General features: G+C 44.7%; 1 protein-coding gene across 5 annotated transcripts in view; it reads right to left on the bottom strand.

The window, feature by feature from the left end:
- Positions 1-23,182, bottom strand: part of REEP1 (receptor accessory protein 1) — a 102,741-nt gene that overhangs the window by 48,603 nt on the left and 30,956 nt on the right. For all 5 annotated transcript variants that reach the window (XM_053259413.1, XM_053259414.1, XM_053259416.1 and 2 more), the window contains exons 2-6: positions 16,414-16,486; positions 8,318-8,394; positions 6,744-6,864; positions 5,088-5,201; positions 1,447-1,630 (exon numbers count right to left, since the gene is read on the bottom strand). In XM_053259413.1, the coding sequence (XP_053115388.1) occupies positions 1,447-1,630; positions 5,088-5,201; positions 6,744-6,864; positions 8,318-8,394; positions 16,414-16,486 (569 nt within the window). The remainder of the gene's footprint in view (positions 1-1,446; positions 1,631-5,087; positions 5,202-6,743; positions 6,865-8,317; positions 8,395-16,413; positions 16,487-23,182) is intronic.

Raw genomic sequence — 23,182 nt, 5'->3', positions numbered from 1 at the left:
TTTATTGTGAAGGTGAGAGGAAGCTCGACTCACTTCAAAGAGAAAAAACATAGCAAGTCCTGTTTAAAGGCTCATTTGAATGTATCCTCTCTATAGCTGCTCTATATCTTGAGGTCTCCATTTTAGGGCAGCAAGACAGCTGCAATAAGAAATTGTGTGTGCCTGGTCAGCAGATTGCTGTGGCTTTGAACAGATTAACACACAGGGAAGTGAAGCACACGGAGAGTAACTCTTGAAATCAACTCTGGAAAATAAATCCTACTTCTAGATTTCATGGATCTGGTAAACAATGCACAAAACTGAGTCTTTTCCAGCTAGTCTGAGTTTTGTCGTCATCATCATCATGATGTTCTACTTATACAGTGGCTAAAATTATTAGATGCCACACAATAAACCATTCTGCAACTCAGCCTCTCTTAGATTTGCAGCTGCACTGGCTTCTACAAATACTGTGACATTTAAATGTAGGTCTGTCCAATGCAGTTTACATTACAAATGTAAAACCATCTGCTCCATTTCTTTCCATAGACAGAATAAGCAAGTCTTGTCATCAAACTGACTGACCCATAGGAAACTGGAGTCCCTTCGGGCAGGAACTACAAACTAACTTCAAAATCGTACTTAGCACACTGTGAGCATTGTATGAACTTTCATTGCGGTAGCAAAAGCCTCAACTAATTCAAAACTACAGCTATGACTTTGGAAGGAAAGAAGGAGAGAGAGGAAGGAAGGAAGGAAGGAAGGAAGGAAGGAAGGAAGGAAGGAAGGAAGGAAGGAAGGAAGGATTTAACTTAATATTATGGTTCTCAATGAGGCAGGCCTCCTGAAATAGACAGGAATATTGTGGGGAGCCACATGTCCCTCCCTGATCCTTCTCAATGCAATCCTTTTGTATCTCCTAAGATGGATCCCATTCATTGAGACAAATAGTGGTGGGACTCCTTGTAAATACGGCAATTAATAACTTGAGGAGAACAAAGGGAAATCCATTTTCTAATCTGCCTGATGTTAAACTTTGAGAGTTTGAGCTCTCACTCCTCATATCTGAGCATAAATGGGAACCTACTGACCTTCTGCCTGTGTTTTCTCTTCATTACACTGTCTGTGTGCGTGTGTGAGAGTGTGAGAGAGCGCACGGACAAGAGTGAATATCTTTGTTTAACTCAGAAAAACCCTCTAGGATTTGGAAAATGTATTTCTGTGAATTATTATTACAACACTGCGTTTCCTCTGGGACAAAATGTACTTATTCAATGACTTTGATTTAATGTTCATTTTTTTCATGCCCTGAAAACTAATTTTTTTAATAGCTTGGCAGATGGACTTGCCAGGTTTACAATATTCCATAGCATCATATCTTCTACAGTTCTTGCATTAAGTTATTGATTATTAAAGTGAGAGAAGAAAAAGCAGTGCCTCAAGACTGAAGACAACTCTCACACTGACCTGAGGATCCAAGATTTCCTGATGCACTTTTGGGTGTTTTGGGCTGGCTCTGCTTGCTACTTGTTCGCACAGAAACTGACGGGGCAGGAGGAGGTGGAGTCACAGTGCTGCTGCTCTCTCCTCTAATTGTGGTGAGATCTTGCATACTAAAGCTCCGGAGTCTCTCTGACAGAGCTCCTTGGCCCTGCCGAAACAGACAAAATAAAAATACATAGAATACTTTTAAAGCCATCAACATATTGCACCTTTACACACCTTCAGAACATGATGCCCCATTCTCAGCGACTCTGGACCTGGATTCTTCATCCTCCTAGTGAATTTACGGGACTTTCAAGGCTTGGAGTTAGGCAGAAAGAAGTGTTGCGCTAGCAACATCCAGGCCGCAACTGAGAAGCTTCTGCTGCCCCGACCCTTCCTGAAGCATTAGCAAGGCTCTGACCCCCACAGCATACTAAGCACAGGAGTCCTCTTTCCAAATATGGCTTGGAGATGGAAGGCCTAATTCTGACAGATATGCACTATACCCTCTGGTCTTGGCTTTAGTGCCAATGGCACTTCCCTCCTTAGACCAGACAAAGAGGGCAGCACCAAAGAAGGGGGAGAGAGAAAGACCTACTGGTTACATTTTGAGCAACAGCTCTTCATCAGGAGAAAAAACTGAAATAAGACGAATAAGATGAATATTTATATACTGCTTTTCAACAAAAAGTTCCCAAAACGGTTTAAACAGATATAAATAAACAAACAAATAAAATGGCTCCTGCTCCCCAAAGGGCTCACAATCTAAAAAAGAAAATTAGGCAGATACCAGCAACAGCCACTGGAGGGATGCTTTGCTGGAGATGGATAGGCCAGTTGCTCTCCCCCTGCTAAATAAAGAGAATCACAACTTTAAAAAGATTGCTCAGTTAGCAGGGGACATGAAATACTTTTCATGAACAAATAAAATTACTCTCTCATTGACACACTCCCCTCTGTAGGCAAACAGCAGTGGAAGGGGATTTTGATCAGGACTGCAGCACAAAGAGAAATGTTTCACCCATGCAGTCCTGATCCTGACTGCAGCTATTTACAATTTAAAAGATAAATTAAAAGGGCCACACTATGTAATGTGTAGACCAACAAAACATCTCTCCAAGATTTTGCTTCAGGTTCTAACTAGACTGTTGCACGAGCAGCAATATCAACAGCACTGGAAATGAGGCTTCCACTAGGATTTTCTTTGCTTAATTAAATCAAAGGCTTAACAATATTATCTGCAATGCACTAGTATATTTATAGGGGATGCAGCAGCACAATACATTCCAGGCTTCACTTCTACCAGGAGTGGCCTGTCCACATGCCTTCCTTGCTCTCTCTAAGCAACCACTGACATGTCAGACTTGCTGGGAGTGCCTATTCACTCTCCTCCTTGGAAGGAACCTGGCAGGGGGCGGGCACAGGAAGAGCGAGCATGCCAACATCGCCTTGCTTTGCTCTCTCTCCCATCCCAAACTCTTTCCCATCCCAGTGAATGAGTAGCCTGCATGGGTCAAGTTAAAGCTGGGGCTCCGCTGGCAGGGTGCCAGAGTCAAACTTTGCCTAGGTTACCAAAAGCTCTTAGGGGTTTTTGACCTATTAGCTCAGCAGCAGTTCCCAACCAGGGTTCCTCCAGATGTTGCTGAACTACAACTCCCATCATTCCCAGCTACATTTTAGTGTGGCTGGAGGAGAGGGGAGTTGAGGTTCAGCAACATCTGGAAGAATCCTGGTTGGGAACTGCTGATCTAGAGCAGGGATTCTCAACGTTGGGTCTCCATATGTTACTGGACATCAGCCCCCATAATCCCCAGTTCCAGCGGCCTTTGGTTGGGGATGATGGGAGTTGAAGTCCAATAACATCTGGGGACCCAACACTGAGAATCCCTGATCTAGAGTATGCAAGGACCTCCAAACACTTTGCAGACATGAATAGACAATTTCCAGCTCTTTAGCTACAGGAAAGAACCACTCCACAAAGAACTTAAATCTAGGCATGTGCACGGACCGGTTCGGAGGCCATTCTAAAGGCCTCCAGACCGGTCCGGACACGCGTGGTTTTGGTTCGGGTGGGAGGTTCTAACAAAGTACGGGGGGGGCTTTACTTACCCCCCAAAGAACGGCACCGTATTCTTTTGAGTAAGCGGGCGGCATACCTCCCTGCCGCCCGCTTCATTCCCCCTCTGGCGCGGCTCTGTCTGTCTCCTTTCAATTCTCAATCGGGTGGCAGGGTATCTCCCAGTCCCTGCCGCCCGGCTCTTCAATGTCCCCGATCGGCTGGCGTCCGCCCCCTGTGCAGCCCCAAGACCCCTGCCGCCCCTTCCCTTCCCATTTCAAGGGGTCGGCAGGAGAACTCCCCTGCCGACCCCGTCCCCTTCCCCGGTTGCGCTGCAAATGGCTTCTAGGAAGCCTTTTGCGCAGGCGCACAAAAGGCTTCCTAGAAGCCATTTGCAGCGCAGCCGGGGAAGGGGACGGGGTCGGCAGGGGAGTTCTCCTGCCGACCCCTTGAAATGGGAAGGGAAGGGGCGCCAGGGGTCTTGGGGGTGCACAGGGGGCAGCCGAGCGGGGGCATTGATGAAGAGCCGGGCGGCAGGGACTGGAAGATACCCTGCCGCCCGATGAATTTAAAGGAGAAGAGCCGCGCCAGAGGGGGAATGAAGCGGGCGGCAGGGAGGTATGCCACCCGCTTACTCAAAAGAATTCGGTCACGTTCTTTGGGGGGTAAGTAAAGCCCCCCCCCGTACTTTGTTAGAACCTCCCACCCCAGTGCCGGACCGCAGCTCCGCAGTTCCGTGCACACCTCTACTTAAATCTAGTATAAGTACTGTATATAAAGTATACTATTAGATCTGTTATCAAGTAATCATTTGACACTTCATTTAAGCTCTCTGTGCTTCATTTTTTGTTGGGAAGTGGAGTAATGCTATTCTTAGCTAAAGCCTTTTGAAATTAAGTCCATTTGTGTTTGCAAAGTGCTTTGGAGATCCTTGCACTAGGAGTGGAAATATAGAGTGGTAATGCAGTCTTAGGACTTCTGCTTCTTGTTGCTGTGCTCTGTCCATTTTCTCATACAAATTGTTCACTTCCCATGGCTGCCTACAAAATAAACCTAATGATTACGTTATTCCACAGCTTGTACTTAAATCATTTTTTGCATTTCTGAAGTCTACCAACAGAATGAAAAAACTTCCTGGACTAGAATACACATCCAGTTTGAAAATGTCTTTCTTCTGATTTCTGTCCTCCACAGACAACATTCACTAGCAATGAAATTCAGACTTAAAAGCTAAAGCTCTCTCCCTAGATGACACAGTTGTTATCCACTCTGAAAGTGAGTGTATGTTTTATAATCCTTAAGCCAAATTTTGCTGTCAGTTATCTTAAAGAGTCAGTAGCACTCTTGAACATGATTCCTAGATGTGTGTATCCCCACAGTAGGACTGTGCACTTCCAAATAACTACGGGCTTCCTCAAATTTTCATTGCAAGAGGACAATATGTGAAAGAATTCAGAAACCCCCCCCCCATTCCTTCCAAATATATGACAGACTGGTTAAAAATGGCTATGAGCAACATACAATTGTAATTTTAATGGAATCACTATATCTTCATCTTACTAGTTACCTTGGAAGCTGCCATCACAGCAGCTGTGGCTGCAACATTTAACCCCCGCTTCCCAAAATGCACCAGGGCATCATAGCTTCGATCTTTTGCTTGGACTAGGCAATCATCTATTTCCTGCCACAAAAGACAAAAAAGCACAAACCTTTAAAAGAACAGTTCAAACCACCTCACTTCTTAATTCTTTGGCCTGTTATTCTCAAAAGGCAATTTGTTTCTAAGTACTTTTGTGTCTCTATGCTAAGACACTTTGCAGACAGTAAATCAGTAATGACATGCGCAACCATGTCCGATTATTCATGTGTCAGCCCCATTTATGTAGGAAGTGGGTGCGAAAGGCCTGATTTTCAATCAAAAGTTGAACCCACTCCTTTCCCTGTCACTTCAGCAATGGAGCATAGTAAAGTACAGCAGAGGAGGGCAGAGGATTCAGATCCTCTTATTCACACATACCTTTTGATGTAAAAATTAGAATCCCATGCTCACTTTTTATGTGAACAGGGCAGACATGTGAATACAAAATGTCCTGTCTAGTCTGATCCTGAGGCGTAGCCCAGGATCTGTACAGGTACAAGTTGTCAGGGATAAGGGGCATGCCCAATGCTAATGATCGAGCCAAAATTATACTTCTACTGTTGCAATGCCCTTCCATCTGCTGTACTGGAAAGGCACTATAAAGAGAGTACAAAAGGGCAGGAGTATCTGCCCTTATGGGTCTGGGGGAGTGGAGACAACTATACCTATGGAGCCGTGGCTCTGTTTGTGAAAAGCTTAAGCCAGCACTGGGCTCCCAGCCTGGCCAGGAATGTGCCGCTCTGTCTTTCCAAGCAGGAAAAGGCACTCCCAGCCAGGCTGGAAACTTGGAGCTGGCCACTAAAGCAGTCTCCGAGCGGGGCAGCGGGGCCCTGCTTCCGTGTTTCGCCACGCCCCATCAGGCACACACAGGGGACATGGCTGGGTGGCGGGGGCTGCGGCAGAGGGGCCACGGCAGCCGCAGTAGTGGGCTGAACTGGGGCTGCAGCTGCCCTTGCTACCCAACGGCCATGAAAGCTAAAAGGAATCTCCTTGTACAGAGGCAGTCTGTCTCTGGATGTCCCATGCTGGTGACAAAATAGAGTAAGAGGCCATCACCTTCACATCTTGTTTATAAGCTTCCAGAGGAATCTTGCTGGCCACTGTTAAAAACAAAATGATGGACTAGATGACCTTGGTCTGACTGACCCAGCAAGACCATTTTTCAATATTTTCTTAACTGCTCAATAAGAAATTATTCTTGTGATAAGAGTTATTCAAAGCAGCCATTTATAATTTTAATAACAGTCCAAGCTACTGGAATATCTGTAACTGTGTGTCATTTCTAGAAGTAACCATCATACTTCCAGAAACATTTGGACGTCATTTACCAAATCTGGTTGACTACCATCTCAGTGGGTACCATTTTTCAGTACACTCATATATGAAAGCAAGTGCCTTTGAATTAGCTCAGCAGTTCTCAGCTATTAAACAACCAAACACAAAACAAAGGTGACAAATGAGCAACATTAAGGGGGTGGGGGACATACTTTTATCCTGAGATGAAAGAAGAATATGTAAGCAATGTATGATAAATAATTATTGTGCTATTGTAATAATCTGAAGCAGGAAAAAACATGCACTTACCTTTTCTTTTGAAGACAGTGTTGGGTGTACAAATTTCCTATATAGGAGACTGGAGCCCTTTGTATATGGTGACAACAACCAAGCTACAAAAGCTATTTTGAGTTCATAATAAAATGGAAACCTACAAAAAACAAAACCACATATTTGTACATGAGGTATAGAGGCTTCCCCCTATATGTGATAATCAAACTGCTTTGCAATTACAATTTTCCCGTTCACTCAAAGATGGAAATCTAGCATATCAATTGAATGCATATTAATTAGAAATATCTATATCTATCTATTCTTATTCTTATTCTTATTTATTCGATTTCTATATCGCCCTTCCAAAAATGGCTCAGGGCGGTTTACATCTCTTAGGTATACCTGTCACTAATCCCATGTGTGACAGCTCTCGCGAGAGTTCAAGAAGCTGCTGGATAGTGACAGGGACGAGTGGGAGGGAAGAAAGTGGTGTTGAATGGCAGTGGCAGCGGCTGGCTGGTGTGCGGGTAGAGAGGGCGGCCAGGTGGCCGGCAAGAAAATGGCAACGGCAGCAGATGGGGGAAGTAGCGGTTGGCAGGTGGGTGGGGGAAGCCCCCGAAGGGAAGCGGCGGCGGAGGTGGGCTGGCGGGCGGACAAGCGGAGATGGAAGACGACGGTGACAGCAGGGGGTGGGGACGGTGACAGCAGGGGGTGGGGGCAGCAGTGGCAAACCAGAGGCGCAGATGTTCTGTGCCCAGTTCAGCTTTTATTACATTAATTTTGAAACATGGATAGGAAACGTGAGTATTTTTGGAAGGCCTAGTAATATTCTAGTGCTACTATCCTTAACTTCAGGCTGCTGTTTCCTACCAGCTGGACTTGGGCTAGCTTGGTTGCTCTGTTTTAACAATCTGGCCGCTTGGGCTCCCCACCCACAATCAGAGCATGGTTTTCAAAAGTGGCCTGGAAGCAGCAGTGGCCTGATCTAAGGCAGTGCTGGAGAGTTTCCTGCTCTGAGTTTCCTGCTCTGTAGGGAGCAGGGAGAGAAAGAGAACATTTCTGCTCTGTCTCGTGTGAGTGTCTTGTACCCCCTCTGCTCTCTTCTATGCTCTCTGCCATGGATGCAGTTATTGTCCTTGGGGCTAGTCTCAGCCTCGGCCTTACTTACACGGTTCAGTAAATGACAACAGAGGAAGTGGAAAATACTTACATTGCCTTTAAAAAACAACAACCCAAAGCTGGCTTTGCCCTTTCCAATAATCCACAATCCACTTTACTGTGTGCCCTGCAGCACCAGTACTCAATCATTTTCTGTCCACAGCAGTACTGTCCCCACCACACACACATACACTGAACTCTGTGCAGCTTCAGCTTTGCTGTTGTTTCCTTGCACAGCATTTCCCATCCCCTCCCTCACCCCCGCTGTCCCACCCAAATGTGATATTTCTGACCTAGAAAACACCAGCTTCCCAGGCAAATATCCCATGCACCTGGAGTTACTGAGCTCCTCCCAATATTATTTTATGCTTTTTGCTTCTTTAAAAAAATAATCTAAATTTCCTCTGTTTTGTTTTATTATTGTGAAGAAAGCATCATGACTAGATACAAACCAGCAAAGAAAAATGTCAGTGAACGTCTCTGCTGTTGTGAAGAGTGCAAATATGATCCAATACATCATCCATTTTACCTAGGAAGAAAGTGTAAGGTGGTTATAAGCAGGTAACATTTTCTCCTTCACAACTTCTTAACTATGGTGAGAATTAATTTGTTCTCTCTCTCAGAGCCAGGATCCGCAACAGACAACATCTGCAAAATGAGATGGCCTACCCCAGGCAGTAGATTTTGGGTTACCAATGATCGGTGGCAAATAATCAGTTTTTGTTGGGGGTTGGTTTTTCTGCCTTTTCTGGCACCAAAATAGCTAGGCTCAGGGGCACTGATGAAGAGTGGCTTGTAAAAGATTATGCGTACAAGAAACTCTGTAGGGTGTGAAGAAGGTTGCCATAAGAACTCCAAACCTGGTTTCAAGTTGCGATGAACAGGGCTTTTAAATATATATATATATATATCACATTTGAATGTATACTTAAATGAATACTAAAATTCATACCACACTTCAAGGGTCCCAATCTCAGTTATAGTTTATGCAAACCATTTTTTATTTCTGGAATTGAGCTTTACTGTACAGGAGGCCCTCGTTATTTGAGGGGGTTCTGTTCCTGCCAATTAGTGCAAATATGGAAACTGGAAAAATGAAACCGTACCCCTATGGGAATCCAGCAGTTAGGTTCCTTGAATATTTTTTTAAATGTCAAAAAAGCAGGAAGGGAGCAGAAATAAGGAGAGAAAAGCATAGTACCTTGTTCTCTAGGTCTCCAGGAATGCCCCCCAAATCCTCTTTTTTCCATTAATTTAATTTCAATTTTTTACACAAAGAGTCACAAAGTGGCTCTGTGCTTCAAAATGGCGGCCAGAAATGACATCAGAAGTCATTTCTGGCCACTCAGGAATCGTGGATAGGCGAAAATTGCCTAGATTTCTTGCCTCAGATAAAGAAACTAGGTCTCTCTCTAAGACCCATCCACAGATACATGAAAGTGCGATCTGCGAAACTGCAGATAACGAAGGTCCCCTGTATTGTTAAACTTCATAGTTCATTGTGCAGCTTCACATGTAATGGTGGCAAGTATTAACCACCCTGAGCCATTTTGGAAGCCATTTGGATACAAATCAAATCAAATCAAATCAAAAATAAGTATGGAAGAGCCCCCAGTGTGCACTCACCCCTAGCCACTGCATCAATGTTATGTGAAGGCAGAACTGTTGGACGGATGTCTGGTGGAGAATGTCAGTGACCCACCTCAGCCAACATTTGCCTGACATTGCTAACCAACATTCATTCATTCATTTATTTGATTTCTATACCGCCCTTCCAAAAATGGCTCAGGGTGGTTTACACAGAGAAATAATAAATACATAAGATGGATCTCTGTCCCCAAAGGGCTCACAATCTAAAAAGAAACATCAGATAGATACCAGCAACAGTCACTGGAGGTACTGTGCTGGAGATGGATAGGGCCAGTTACTCTCCCCCTGCTAAATAAAGAGAATCACCACATTAAAAGGTGCCTCTTTGCCAAGTCAGCAGGGGTTGTGGTTTCCAAGTTAGCAGGGGTTGTAGTTTGAAGTTGGCTTGACAATGTTGGACTGAGGTGGGTCACTGACATTCTCCACTTGACAACCACCCAACAGTTCTGGCTTCACACAACACGGAAGCAGCCACAGCAGACACAGCATGGCAGGATCCAGCGGTTCTTCGGTACTTACTTACTGCCATTACATGTGAAGCCATCCATCCATACAGTCTAACATTAAATAATAGAGCAGGAAAGTGGGGTTGGTGTGGGGGCGGCAATACCACTGGTAGCGGGCAGAGGGAGATAAGGCGGTGGGAGTTGGGCTGGCTGTTACAGGGGGAAATGGTCCAGGCAACTGAGGCCTGTTCCTTTTTCCAGCCCTTCTCCCAACCCTGAGACCCTGGGAGCTCTGAGAACACTCCCTCGAGGATTAGGGTGCTGCTGCTGAATGCCAGGCCGGTTAATGCTAAAATATCTCTCATCCACGATCTGATTGTGGTGCTGATGCTGACCTGGTATGTGTGACGGAGACCTTGTTGGATGAGCTGGACGGGGTTGGTCTCTCTCAGCTCTGTCCTCCAGGTTTCCTGAGTGTGCAGCAGCCCCACCTGGATGATCGGGGAGGGGCGTTGCAGTCATCTATCGAGAGACCCTCCCCATTTCCAAGTGCCCAGTCAGGCAATCTCAGAATGTCGAGTGTTTGTCCTTGAGGGTGGGCCTCCGAGATAGGCTGGGGATTCTGCTGGTGTACCGACCACCCCGCTGCACTTCAGTCTCCCTACCTGAGCTGGCAGGGGTGGTCTCGGAGGTGGCCTTAGGTTCCCCCAAACTTATTGTTTTGGGGATTTCAATGTCCACGCTGAGGCCCCCCTAGTAGGTTCAGCTCAGGATTTCATAGCCTCCCTGGCAACCATGGGCCTGTCCCAGCTGGTATCGGGCCCTATCCACATGGCAGTACACACTCTGGATCTGGTTTTTGCCAACCAGGGAATAAATGATCTGGAGGTGGGGGAGTTTGAGATAACTCTCTTGTCATGGACAGATCATCATCTGGTGGGGTTTAGTTTGACTGCTCCATCTCCCCTCTGCAGGGGTAGTGGACTGATTAGAATGGTCCACCCCCAGAGGCTTATGGATCCGCTTGGATTCCAGACAGCCCTTGGGGAGTTTCCGGTGTCCAGAGCTGGTGACCCTGTCGAGGCCCTGGTTGATCTCTGGAATGGAGAGATGACCCGGGCTGTTGACACGGTTGCTCCTAAATGCCCTCTCCGGCCTGGTGGAGCCCGTTCGACTCCTTGGTTTTCCTTGGAGCTTAGGGCAATGAAACAACTTGGACAATGGCTTGAACAATGCTGGAGGAAGAGTCGTGCCGAATCCAACCGAACACGGGCTAGAGCCCATTTTAGGGACTACTTCATGGCGGGGGGGAGGTGAAGAAATTTTTTTTCAATGCCTCCATTGCATCTGCTCAGAGCAGACAAACAGAGCTGTTTCGTGTGGCAAAAACATTGCTCCACACATTCCCCCCAGGTAATGGGGGAGGAATCATCTACAGCCCATTGTGATCAGTTTGCCTGCCACTTTGCAGATAAAGTCACTTGAATCCGTGCTGACCTGGACTGCAGAGTTTTGGCAGTTCCAGCAGACGTGCCTTTGGTACCATCTGGTCCAGTTGTGTTGGATTCTTTTCAGTTGGTGCAACCTGAGGATGTGGACAAGATCCTGTGCAGTGTGCGAGCAACATCATGCGCTCTTGACCCTTGCCCTTCATGGCTAATAAAAGCTGCCAGGGAGGGTACAGGCAGATGGTTGGAGGTGATCATTAATGCTTCATTAAGGGAGGGCAGGATGCCATCGTGCCTCAAGGAGGCGGTGGTAAGACCACTATTAAAAAAAACCTCCCTTGATCCCTCCAACCTGGACAACTATAGACCTGTATCTAACCTTCCCTTTTGGGGCAAGGTGATAGAGCGTGTGGTGGCATCCCAGCTGCAGAGGGTCTTGGATGATACGGATTATCTGGACCCTTTTCAATCTGGCTTCCGCCCTGGATATGGGACTGAAACTGCCTTGGTCACTCTATTATTATTATTATTATTATTATTAGTTTGATTTCTATACCGCCCTTCCAAAAATGGCTCAGGGCGGATTACACAGAGAAATAATAAATGAGCTCTAGTGGATGACATTCACCGGGAGCTAGACAGGGGGAGTTAGAACCCTGTTGGTTCTGCTGGACCTCTCAGGGGCGTTCGATACCATCGAGCATGGTATCCTTCTGGACCGCCTCTTGAGTATGGGAATTGGAGGTACTGTGTTGGAGTGGCTCCGTTCCTTTCTTGGGGGGGAGGGTCCAGAAGGTGGTGCTGGGTGACACTGCTCAACCCTGTGGCCATTGGCCTGTGGGGTCCCGCAGGGTTCAATTTTGTCCCCCATGCTGTTTAACATCTACATGAAGCTGCTGGGAGAGGTCATCCGGAGACTTGGACTGAGTTGTCAGCAATATGCAGATGACACTCAGCTCTATCTCTCCTTGTCACCTGATCCTAGGGAGGCAGTGCATGTCCTGAATCGCGGATTGGAGGCTGTGATGGGCTGGATGTGGGCTAATAAACTGAGATTGAATCCAGACAAGATGGAGGTAATGCTGGTCAGTAGGACCGCCTGCTTCCAAGGGTTTCTGCCCGCTTGACAAGATCATCTGAGGGGGCTCTGCTCTGGGTGCCAACAATGAGGTAGGCTAGGTTGTCGTGCACTCGGGACAGGGCCTTCTCTGTTGCTGCCCCCAGGCTTTGGAATGCTCTCCCAGTGGCCATTCACTCTTCAGACTCCGTCATGGTTTTTAGAAAACTGGTTAAATCTTGGCTTTTTATCCAGGCCTTTACATGATTGTTTTATTGCTGCTTCTGTGTGTTTTTATCCATGTATAGTTTTTCTGTGTTTGTATATTATGTATTTTAATATCAGATTGTTTTTATATTTTTAGCTAAATACTTTTAACTCATTTTTATTATGTGTTTTAACTTTTGTAAACCGCCTTGGGATTGTTTTTAATGAAAGGCGGTATATAAATCTAATAACAAATAAATAAATAATTCATAATTATTAGCCAATAACAAATTTCATTTGATTTTTTTTTAATGTCGTGCCTGCATGCTAAGTACAGTATCAAATGAGTCACTAAACTGAGACATTCCTGACTACCCTTGTAATTCAAGTAACATACAAGTCTGGGACTCTCTTTATATTTAGCACTAAGAGGTGGATGGGAAAAAAGTGCAAGTTGATGGTCTCTATTTGCATCTGTGGGAACAGAGAACAGATCAAACTTCCAAGATGGAGAAGGCCAGAGCCAGTTCTCATCCCCACAGCATGTACTGTGTGAGATCTTGGTGTGCCAGAGGCGAGCCGCTGCATGGTAGTGCATAATCTCAATGTGCTCTTATTCTGAGATGTGGCTTATAACTCTCAGAGTATTTTATCAGTTCTCATTGCTTTGAGAGAGAGAAATTATTATGTCTGTTGTGTATTATTGTCAGTCACCTGAGATGACAGTCATCAGACAGAAAAGCAGGATATACACATTTTAAATAAGTAAATAACTCCCAATTAATCCCCCAAGCCACCTCAAAGTTAGCAGTGAGTTAACTGTGCAAATGTAACAAGATGTCCTTGTATTACATGATACCTGCTATTTATACAGTACTGTACTGCATGATATCCCTGTCTTGTAATGTACCGAGAGCTTTGAGCTCTCATTCACTTCAGCTTGGCTCTTCAACATCAGTCTAGTTTTGCCTTGTAAATACCACAATCATGGTTTCAGGTGACTTGCCTCTGTAATTGTGCCCTGTACATTAGGCCAATTACTTCAGGGTCATACTCTGATTAGCTCTGGTTCAGAAGACACTCAGTGTCCATAAACATTTATTCAAAGTTCATATAGAATTAGCTGTCAATATTTAGTGCCTAGTTCTTGTTATCTAAATATTTAAAAGTTGGCTGTACCAGCCTAACTTTATGAGATTAGGTCAACTATAGCTAGGAAATGCCAACCTGATCTATAATTTTAACAAGTAGCTGCTACTCATTAAGTACTGGAATATTATATTCTCATTACGTTTTGAAAGAGCAATGACAGAATGGCTGTCCACACTTTTCAACACTGATTATGGTTCAAGACACACCTATATAGAACTATACATAGTTTTATGGGCCAATATGGCTGGTTGCTTTTAATTTACTCTGGCGAGGCCTGAAAAGGGCAGATTAACAACAGGAGGAAAACAGGGGCGTATCTAGGGTGGGGCATGCAGGGCACATGCCCTGGGCGCCACTTGAAGGGGGGCCGCCCTTTTGTAGAATTTTTTTTTAAGGCTGCCAAAAACAAAATGGCCACTGCGCATGCTCAGATGGCCACTGTGAGGCCCTAGGCCATGCCAGGCCTTACAGCAGTCACTTGAGCATGCACGGTGCCCATTTTGTTTTCAGCAGCCATTTTTTTTTTTAAAAAAATATTTTTAAAAATGGCTACCGCACATGCTCAATTAGTCCCTGCGAGGCCCTAGAGGCCATCGGGGGGAGGGCAGACCCCCCCACAGCCTTTAGGAAGCCTCCTGAAGGGGCTACAGGTAAAAAAAATTAAGAAAATTAATATAATATAAGACACTGTACACATATTCTGATTGGCACTATGTACAAAGAATCAGAGCTTGTGAATAATGAGCTGAAGCTTATGAGCTAGGATTGTATTCATTTGCTCTTACTTTGCTTCTTGTGATAAGTGAGTTACATGTGATGTCTTAATAATATGGCTATTAATGGTGAGTTTGTCTTTGAATCAGTGTGAAATCCTTAGTATTAAGGCCTACTGGGAGTTTCTTGCTCTCTTTCTCTCATTTTAACTGTCTTTCTGAAAGACTAGAATATATTCCAAGCAGTGACACAGTTTACTCTGCATATCCTTTAATTATTTTCAGAGTATCTGGGAAAAGTAAAATGCTCCATTGATTTTTAAAACTTATGTAATGGTGATGTTACAATGCATAGTAAAGAATTAGACAGGCACTTCTGTTTAGTTTTCCAAGTACACCTCCACATAGTATTCGGGTATTTCATGAGCCCCAGTATACTGAAATTTGTAGTTTTCCAGCATTTTTTGGTCTGTACGTCCACTGCTAAATAGTTTTTAAAAGATTAAAAGATTAAAAAGCTTGACTTGTATTTTTGAGCTGATATTATGGTGAAGCTATCTAAAAGATGGGTGTCAGATGTTTGGACAGGGGGCGCAATTTCAGTGTTTGCCCTGGGCGCTATTTTCCCTAGATATGCCTCTGGAGGAAAACAACCAGTCAAATATATGTCATCCAAATAGTCCAATTCTTAGGGAAACTGAATGTTATATATTATATTATTAGAATGCGGCAGCCAGGCTGGTCTCTGAGACATCTAGGAGAGACCACATTACTCCTGTATTGAAGGAGTTACACTGGCTGCCGATATGTTTCCAGGCAAAATACAAGGTGTTAGTTATAACCTATAAAGCCCTAAACAGCTTGGGGCCTGGGTATTTAAGAGAACATCTTCTTTGTTATGAACCCCACCGCCCATTGAGATCATCAGGAGAGGTCCCTCTGCATTTGCCACAGGCTCGTCTGGTGGCTACTCAGGGACGGGCCTTCTCCATTGCTGCCCCGAGGCTTTGTAATGTGCTCCCTAGTGAAATAAGAGCCTCCCCATCTCTGACAGTTTTAAAAAAAGTCTTTAAAGACGCACCTGTTCACCCAGGCTTTTAACTGAGACTGTTCTGATTGTTTTTAATGTTGTTTTAGAATACTGCTTTTAAAATTTTAAATTGTCATATTTTAAATTTCTTGTTTTTGTTTTTAACTAATGTTTTAATGTTGTTTTTATTTTGTTGTAAACCGCCCAGAGACGTAAGTTTTGGGCGGTATAAAATATGTAAAATAAAACCAACCAACCAACCAACCAATATATGAGATATTCAGGTACAACATCTAACACTATTCGGTTTGGCTTTTGCTGACTTGAGATGGATCCTAGGTCATTGTTCCAGTCACACATAGGGGCATTTTCACAGTTTCCTCCCTTCCTGCGGCAGCCCCTCCATACTACCCTACTCTGGAGGATTCCTCAACACTCATGAGCCAATCTGTGAGGGGCACTGAGAACTGCAGAGGGAAAGGAGAAGGGAGAAAATGTTTATCTTCTTGTGCAAACAGAAGAGCAGAGCACAAACTTATGATATAACCCTTTGCAGCTTAAAAAAAACAATCTCTAGGTTAGATAATATAGAAATCACTTTAAAAAAATAAATCTGTTACTTTGGTGGGAAGTAACATCATAATGCCAAATAAGGAGTATATTATTTGGCACCAAGCAAGAATGCAGAGAAATCACACCTGAAACTCTGAAGCATGTTTAAGCTCTTCACTCTTTCTAAAGGGTTGAGTAAAAAGCATTAGAAGGCATTTTGCAAACAGAAACCTAGGTTTACCTTAATGATCCCATGGCTGCTGCCACAGGATAATCCCAGAAGTGCTACTTACATATTCTTTAATATCCTTTGATTTTACAGCTTTGTAAGAGTAATACGCAGGGTAAAGAGTGCCAAATATAAGCCTGGAAGAAAAGAAGAAGAAAGAAAAAGGGGGGGAAATCTATTCAAAAGATGTATTTTTTATTACAAAGAAACTGATCTTTTTTTAAAACAAACCTTTAATTCATTTTCACTCTGGTGCTCACTGAAAAATGAGTTAAAGTGAGGGAGGAACAAGAATATACAAAATGCTATCTTATAAGGTATAGACAAGTCTAGAAGACCATGATGTGCTAGAAAATAGGGCACCTACAATAACTTTGTCGAAGACAGAACACTGGCAGGTGTCATTTTTCTTCCCCAATCTGCAGCATTATGAGAAACTGCATCTGTCAAAATTCCTCTTCTGATAAAGGTATAAACAGAAGAGTCAGTCTGACTGACCCCTTCCATATTAGCTAGTAAAGTCTTGCTAAGAAAGTAGGACTTGGGGTGGAGAGGTTAATGGGGATAACTGTCCTGGACTTCAAACATGGAGGCAGCAACATTGACTCCGAGAAAAGAAGAAAGTGGGGGCTTTAAAGCCTTGAAAATATCCTGCAAGGAAGGCTGACCAGGAGAGGGATCTTGAGGTCATGGTGGACAGCTCGTTGAAAGTGTCAACTCAATGTGTGGCAGCTGTGAAAAAGGCCAATTCCATGCTAGGAATCATTAGGAAGGGGATTGAAATTAAAACGGCTAATATTATAAAGCCCTTATACAAAACCATGGTGCGGCCACACCTGGAGTCATTTTGTCTCACCGCAGAAGGCTGGAAAAGATGACCTTCCATGATTCTATGTTCCATTCACATACACAGCTCTTACATGCGGCAGATATGTATTATTTGCATAATACATATATGGATATGCATTATTTGTGTACTGTGTACAATTCTGGTCACCACATCTAAAAAAGGACACTGTAGAACTGGAAAAGGTGCAGAAGAGGGCAACCAAGATGATCAGGGGCCTAGAGCACCTTTCTTATGAGGCAAGGCTACAACACCTGGGGCTTTTTAGTTTAGAAAAAAGACGACTGCGGGGAGACATGATAGAGGTCTATAAAATCATGCATGGTGTGGAGAAAGTGGATAGAGAGAAATTCTTCTCCCTCTCACATAACACTAGAACCAGGAGTCATCCCATGAAATTGATTGCCAGGAAATCTAGGACCAACAAACGGAAGTACTTTTTTACACAACGCAAAATCAACTTGTGGAATTCTCTGCCATGAGATGTGGTGACAGCCAACAACCTGGATGGCTTTAAGAGGGGTTTGGATAACTTCATGGAGAAGAGGTCCATTAACAGCTACTAGTCGGAGAGCTTTAGGCCACCTCCAGCCTCAAAGGCAAGATGCCTCTGAGTACCAGTTGCAAGGGAGTAACAGCAGGAGAGAGGGCAACTCCTGCCTGTGGTTTCCAGTGGCATCTGGTGGGCTACTGTGCGAAACAGGATGCTGGACTAGATGGGCTGTTCTTATGTTTTTAGTGGAGAAATCACAGGAGTCCCCACTCACGGAGCACCACCCTGTTCAGAGTGAAAGACTAGATCAAGCATGTGACCAGCAATATGTGTCGGTCCCGAAACCGCTTTGATAGGCCCATAGTTGTCATGGCTGCTATGAACTCTTGAGTCCCCCCTCCTGGACAAATTGGTCCCAAAGTGTACACTGAAGTCCCCCAGCACCACAGGCCTGGGAAATGCCAAGCCTGAGACCAAGTCCGTCAGTAGAGTTAGAGACTCTGTCGGGCAGCAGGACAATCGGTACATCAACAGAAGTCCCAGTCTATCCCTGGTCCCCAAACTTAGGTATACACATTCAATATGGTCAGACACTTCGACAGGGGTCCTGGCAAGGGAGATATTGTTTTTATAGACCACAGCCACTCTACCTCCCTGCCCACATCCCCTCATCTGTTCCTCAACAGAGTTCCCTGGCGGGAGAAGCCGCAACCAGACTGGGCCACCAGCCTCCCCCAACCAAGTCTCTGTAATACATACCAGATCGGCCCCTTCATCCAGAATCAGATTATGGATGATTTCAGGTTTATTCTGGGCTGACCTGGCATTACAAAGGAGCAAGACGAGGCTCTGTGGGTGGTTGGCATTGCTTCCCAAGGTCAAAGAGCTGGCAGGACAGCCAGAAGGGGAAACAGCAATTAAATTTCTGATTTCTCTTCCCCTGCAACGGCCTGCTGCTGACCTGTCAACGTTACTTCTTCTATTCCCCACCACCACTGGAATAGCTGCCCCATAATCAGTGGATACACCCCCTGTCTCTCCATCTCCAAACAGACTCAGACACATTAAAACTAAACTCACCCAGGATTTCAAACAGAAGCCAAATTAAAATACCCACCCACCTTTACACACGTTTTGAGATCTCCTTGCTTCTTGGTTGGCTTGCTATCATACAAATCAAGTGCTGCCATGGGCAACTGTCCCCCCATTGGATGGGAGGGGAGGGAGGAGGGGGAAACACTTTTGGAGAGAATTTCAAAATGTATTCAAAGGGACTGGGAGGCAGAGAGAGCCCTTATACTGTGTCTCTCTTGAAGAAGAGGATACATCAGGAGAGGAAGAAGGAAGGTTTGATTTTGTTGTTTTCTTAGCACTGAGTCTAATATGCTGTGCTATTGCTGCTCTATCTGGTTTTTCTGGATCTCAGACTGAAAAAGGCAGAACTTGGTGCCTTCCTTCCTTGAATTGTGGTTTGTTTTTGTTTGTGAGATAATGTTGAGGCAAGAAATGGACAGTGACAGCTCTGTGTGTGTGTATGTCTGTGTGTTTATGTGTGTAATATTTCATGGTGATTGCTGTGATGAGCTTCATGTCTGGCTTTGAGACTAACTTGTGCTTCACTCACTGCTCTGCTCTGCGATCTGCATTGCAAGGTGTACTCGTTCAAAATGTGGCTAAAGTTGCTCTAGTTGAGCTTATGGCTCTACATGTTGCTAAGTAAGGGTGCTGATCTGGCAGCTGTTGCAATGCTAGGATGTAATGTAAGGAGTCATAACTGTATGTGAGAGAGCAACATGCCAATAAAGTTAGTGAAGCACAGGCACTGTGGCTGGCAGTGGATACTGGGTCAGTGATTTTTTTCTGGCCATTTTTGGACTGTGTCTGAAATGTGTATTCTGTGTTGGGAGGGACAGATCCCCTGTTATTCTGTGCTTCTGCAGTATTTTTCAAGGCAGCATCACAAAATGCACTGCAAATTGCAATGCAAAACTGTTCCAGCCATAGGGAATAATGGGGAACTTGAAACACCTCATTGTTCCCCATGAGTCAGCTCCTTAGGATACCAAAGTGGGTTGTGTGGTAAGGTATGCCACCCAACGCACAGAAGAAATGGGCAAGTGGACTATTTTTAACAAATTTTTAACCTTTTCCCCAAACGCCTATAGGATCCTATGGGGGTTTTGGGGAAAGGTTAAAATGTTTTTTTATATTGCCCACTTGCCCATTTCTTTTGTGGATTGGGTAGTAGGTAGCATCTATCATGCCCTACCACCTAATCCACTTTGATGTCCCTAAGAGCTACTCAAGGGGAACAATGGGGTGTTTTGAGTTCCCCATTGTTCCCTATGGCTGGAACTCAAAATATTTCAAGTTTGTTCTGTCAAAGCTGGCTGTTTTGATGGAACATTTCAGCCATCTGTGTTTTGTTTCAAACTCAAAATGAAATGTGAAATCCGTTTTGTGCACATCCCTAATTATAGAGACACCATAACCCTCCAGACATCTCTCCTCCAAAGGAAGCCAGAATCCCTAGTAGCGCGGTATCCTTGGAACCTTCCATCGTTTGGGGATGTGGGAAGCATGCGTAAGAATATAAAATAAAAGGGTGTGCTCTTGGTGTCATTAACTTGCTCAGAGCTACATAGAAAGCTTGTAGCATAACAGAGAAATAATTAAGAACCATGACCTCAAACAATGAGGGGGGCTATCCATTCTAAACATTTTTTAATATTTACAACAGACTCTTCCTCTTGAGACAGCAAATGAAAGATCTATAAAGGATGGGTTTTAAAAAATATCTTTGCACCACCCAGAGAAACAGCCATATACAATTCCCCTTTCCTCTCTGACCTTATTTAGAACTCTACCACATTTCTTTTCAGAGTCATTTTTTCTCTTCACAGGCTTGCCTTGTTGCTATCTCATGGTCTTGTTTCCTGAAAAACAGACTCCAGCATTTGACAATTTACATTTGCTTCCTTCGTTTACCCTAACAACAGAAACCAACTTGGCTTTACAGAGACAGCTGAGTTCACAGGTCTCGTGAAACATGGTTATATATGGCAAGACCCTGGCCTGTTTCCTATGGGAGCAGAGGAGTGTACTCTACTCTGTTTACATACATCCCTGAGGGATCTTTAGTTAGCTAAAGGTGCTTACAAGCATACATATAAAAACAGTATTTGCTGCACTCTGGAAGCACGCTCCCCTTCTGGTCAAATGTACCTTCGGGACTCTGCTCCAGAGAAACTAGTTCTGTGGATTTGCAGCAGAAGCGAGTTTGCTGACAGCGGTGACTAAATGATTCCGTTCCCCTCCCCATCTCCAAAGTAGTTTTACAATATTTTAAATAACTGACTGTAACTGTTTAAAAATCTAAGTGCTGGTTAAAAATAATTGGGTAAATGAACTGAAGCACAAGGACTGAATAATTGCTGGCATCACTGATTCAAAAGACAGCAAAGGCAAGAGAAAAACAGGCTCATCCTTTAGGATGAACAAACAGAGCAACTGCTCATTTGATGTACGTTTGTATGCACTGTGATGTACATTGCCATGCTGATATTTCCCCACCTCTTTCTGGCTATACACCACGTACACAAGTAAAGGTTTGCATCTATGTAACTTAAAATACCACTGAAATGGTCCAATTGTCTGAACACTAGCAGGACAGAAGATGCAAGAACTATACAGCGATTACATTGCTGACTGGCAAACCAAATAACCTGAGGGATTTCCAGAGAATGAAAAAGTCTCAGTTCCTAATGCTTAAGAAGCAATAGCTAGGATCCAATTTCAGCAGCATAATATACTATTCCAAAGTAAAACAGGAGTAGAAAGTTTGCTTTGTTAAAGAGTCAGGTTTGCTATAGGGAGTTACAAATTTGCTGCTTTTTAATAGAGGAAATGTGTGCTCCCAAAGAGGTAAAGAAATAAAGAAAAAGGGTTACACTGGCAGAGCACTGCTGGGGAAAGAAGAAAGAGGGTATTCATTAAAATGTATATCCTGCCTTTCTCATCACTGATCCAAGATCACTTACAATAACAGACGCATATAACATCTATATATTTAATTCTCTAAGGCATACCTGTGGCTAATCCCATGCGTGGCAGCTCTCACGAGGGTTCGGAGAGCTGTTGAATAGCCACAGGTACAGACGGGAGGGAAGAAAATGGTGGCTGGCGGAGGCAGGGAGAAACACTGGGCTGGCCAGCTGGAAAGCGGGGGGTGGTGGTAGTCCAGAATGGCGGTGGGGGGTGGGGGGGAGAAGAAGCGGGCCAGCCGGCCCATCAGCCTAAAAGCAGCTGGGGGGCGGTGGTGGAGAAGAGAGCAAGAGGGGGAAGAAGCCGGCTGGCCAGCCTAAAAGCAGCCAGGGGGTGGTGGCAGAGAAGTGGGTGGGAAGAAGAATCCGGCTGGCCGGCCAGCCGGCCAGCCAAAAAGCTTTGGGGGGTGGGGTGCAGGGTGGAGAAGCGAGCAGGGGTGGAGAAGAAGCAGGCCAGCTGGCCTATCAGCCAAAAAGCAGCCGGGGGGAGGAGAAGCGGGCAGAAGGGAGAAGAAGTGGGCTGGCCGGCCAGAAAGCCACAGGGGCAGAGGGCAAGGGAGGAAGAAAAAGGTGGCAACGGGTGGGTGGGCTGGCTGGAGGTGCAGATGCTCTGTGCTTGGCCCAGCTAGTTTAACAATAATGATTGTCTTCCATCTTATTTATTTATTATTTCTCTGTGTAAACCGCCCTGAGCCATTTTTGGAAGGGTGGTATAGAAATCGAATTATTATTTCTTGTTTACACAGTCAGACAGGTGTTACTGACTGGTTTGTTTTATCCAGACATCGAGTCCTTCCCAAGGACCTGGGATGGCTGAATTTTATTGTCAGTTGTTATAGATATCGTCGCAGAATATAGGCTGTATTTTTTTTAATGTCAGTTCAGACATCATATGGACATCTATAGAAGTTAACAAAGTTTTCTGAAACAAATCAAGAATGGTGTAGCAAACAAGTGGCCTGCTCCCTGTCTTCTCCTCCCAGGAGGACCCTATGCAATCCTAGGATGCCTTGATCTGTCCTGCTCCTGGCAAGCCATCACTTGCCATCACAAGCCATTGGGCCCAATTACAAAGGGAGCAGATTCACCTGGAATAGGCTCCCTTGGTTCTTTCTACCCACTTTCGGAGTTCTCTGAATACTTGTGGCTCCCTACAGAAGGCAAAGGAGTTGTTAAAGAGCAACATTTCATAGCTTTTCTGATGACATTGCAAGCCATTTGAGCTTTGTTCCTCTGGTTGCTATGGTGGAACCTCTTGGTATTTGGGCTTCTGAGTGCCTCTGAAGTTTATAGCACTGTTGGTATAACAAATCCTTCACGCATACTCTGGCAAGCAATTATGTTTCCACAAAATCAGCACAGAGAAAACAAGACTTTGTCATTTCTGATTAAACAAGTAGAAACGTAAGAGCAGCCCTTCTGGATCAGGCCCAAGGCCTATCTAGTCCAG

This window comes from Hemicordylus capensis, chromosome 6, assembly GCF_027244095.1.
Source record: "Hemicordylus capensis ecotype Gifberg chromosome 6, rHemCap1.1.pri, whole genome shotgun sequence".
NCBI classification, from domain to species: Eukaryota; Metazoa; Chordata; class Lepidosauria; order Squamata; family Cordylidae; genus Hemicordylus; species Hemicordylus capensis.
The sequence above is the reverse complement of the archived record's forward strand: the minus strand, read 5'-3'. Positions and strand labels throughout refer to the sequence as shown.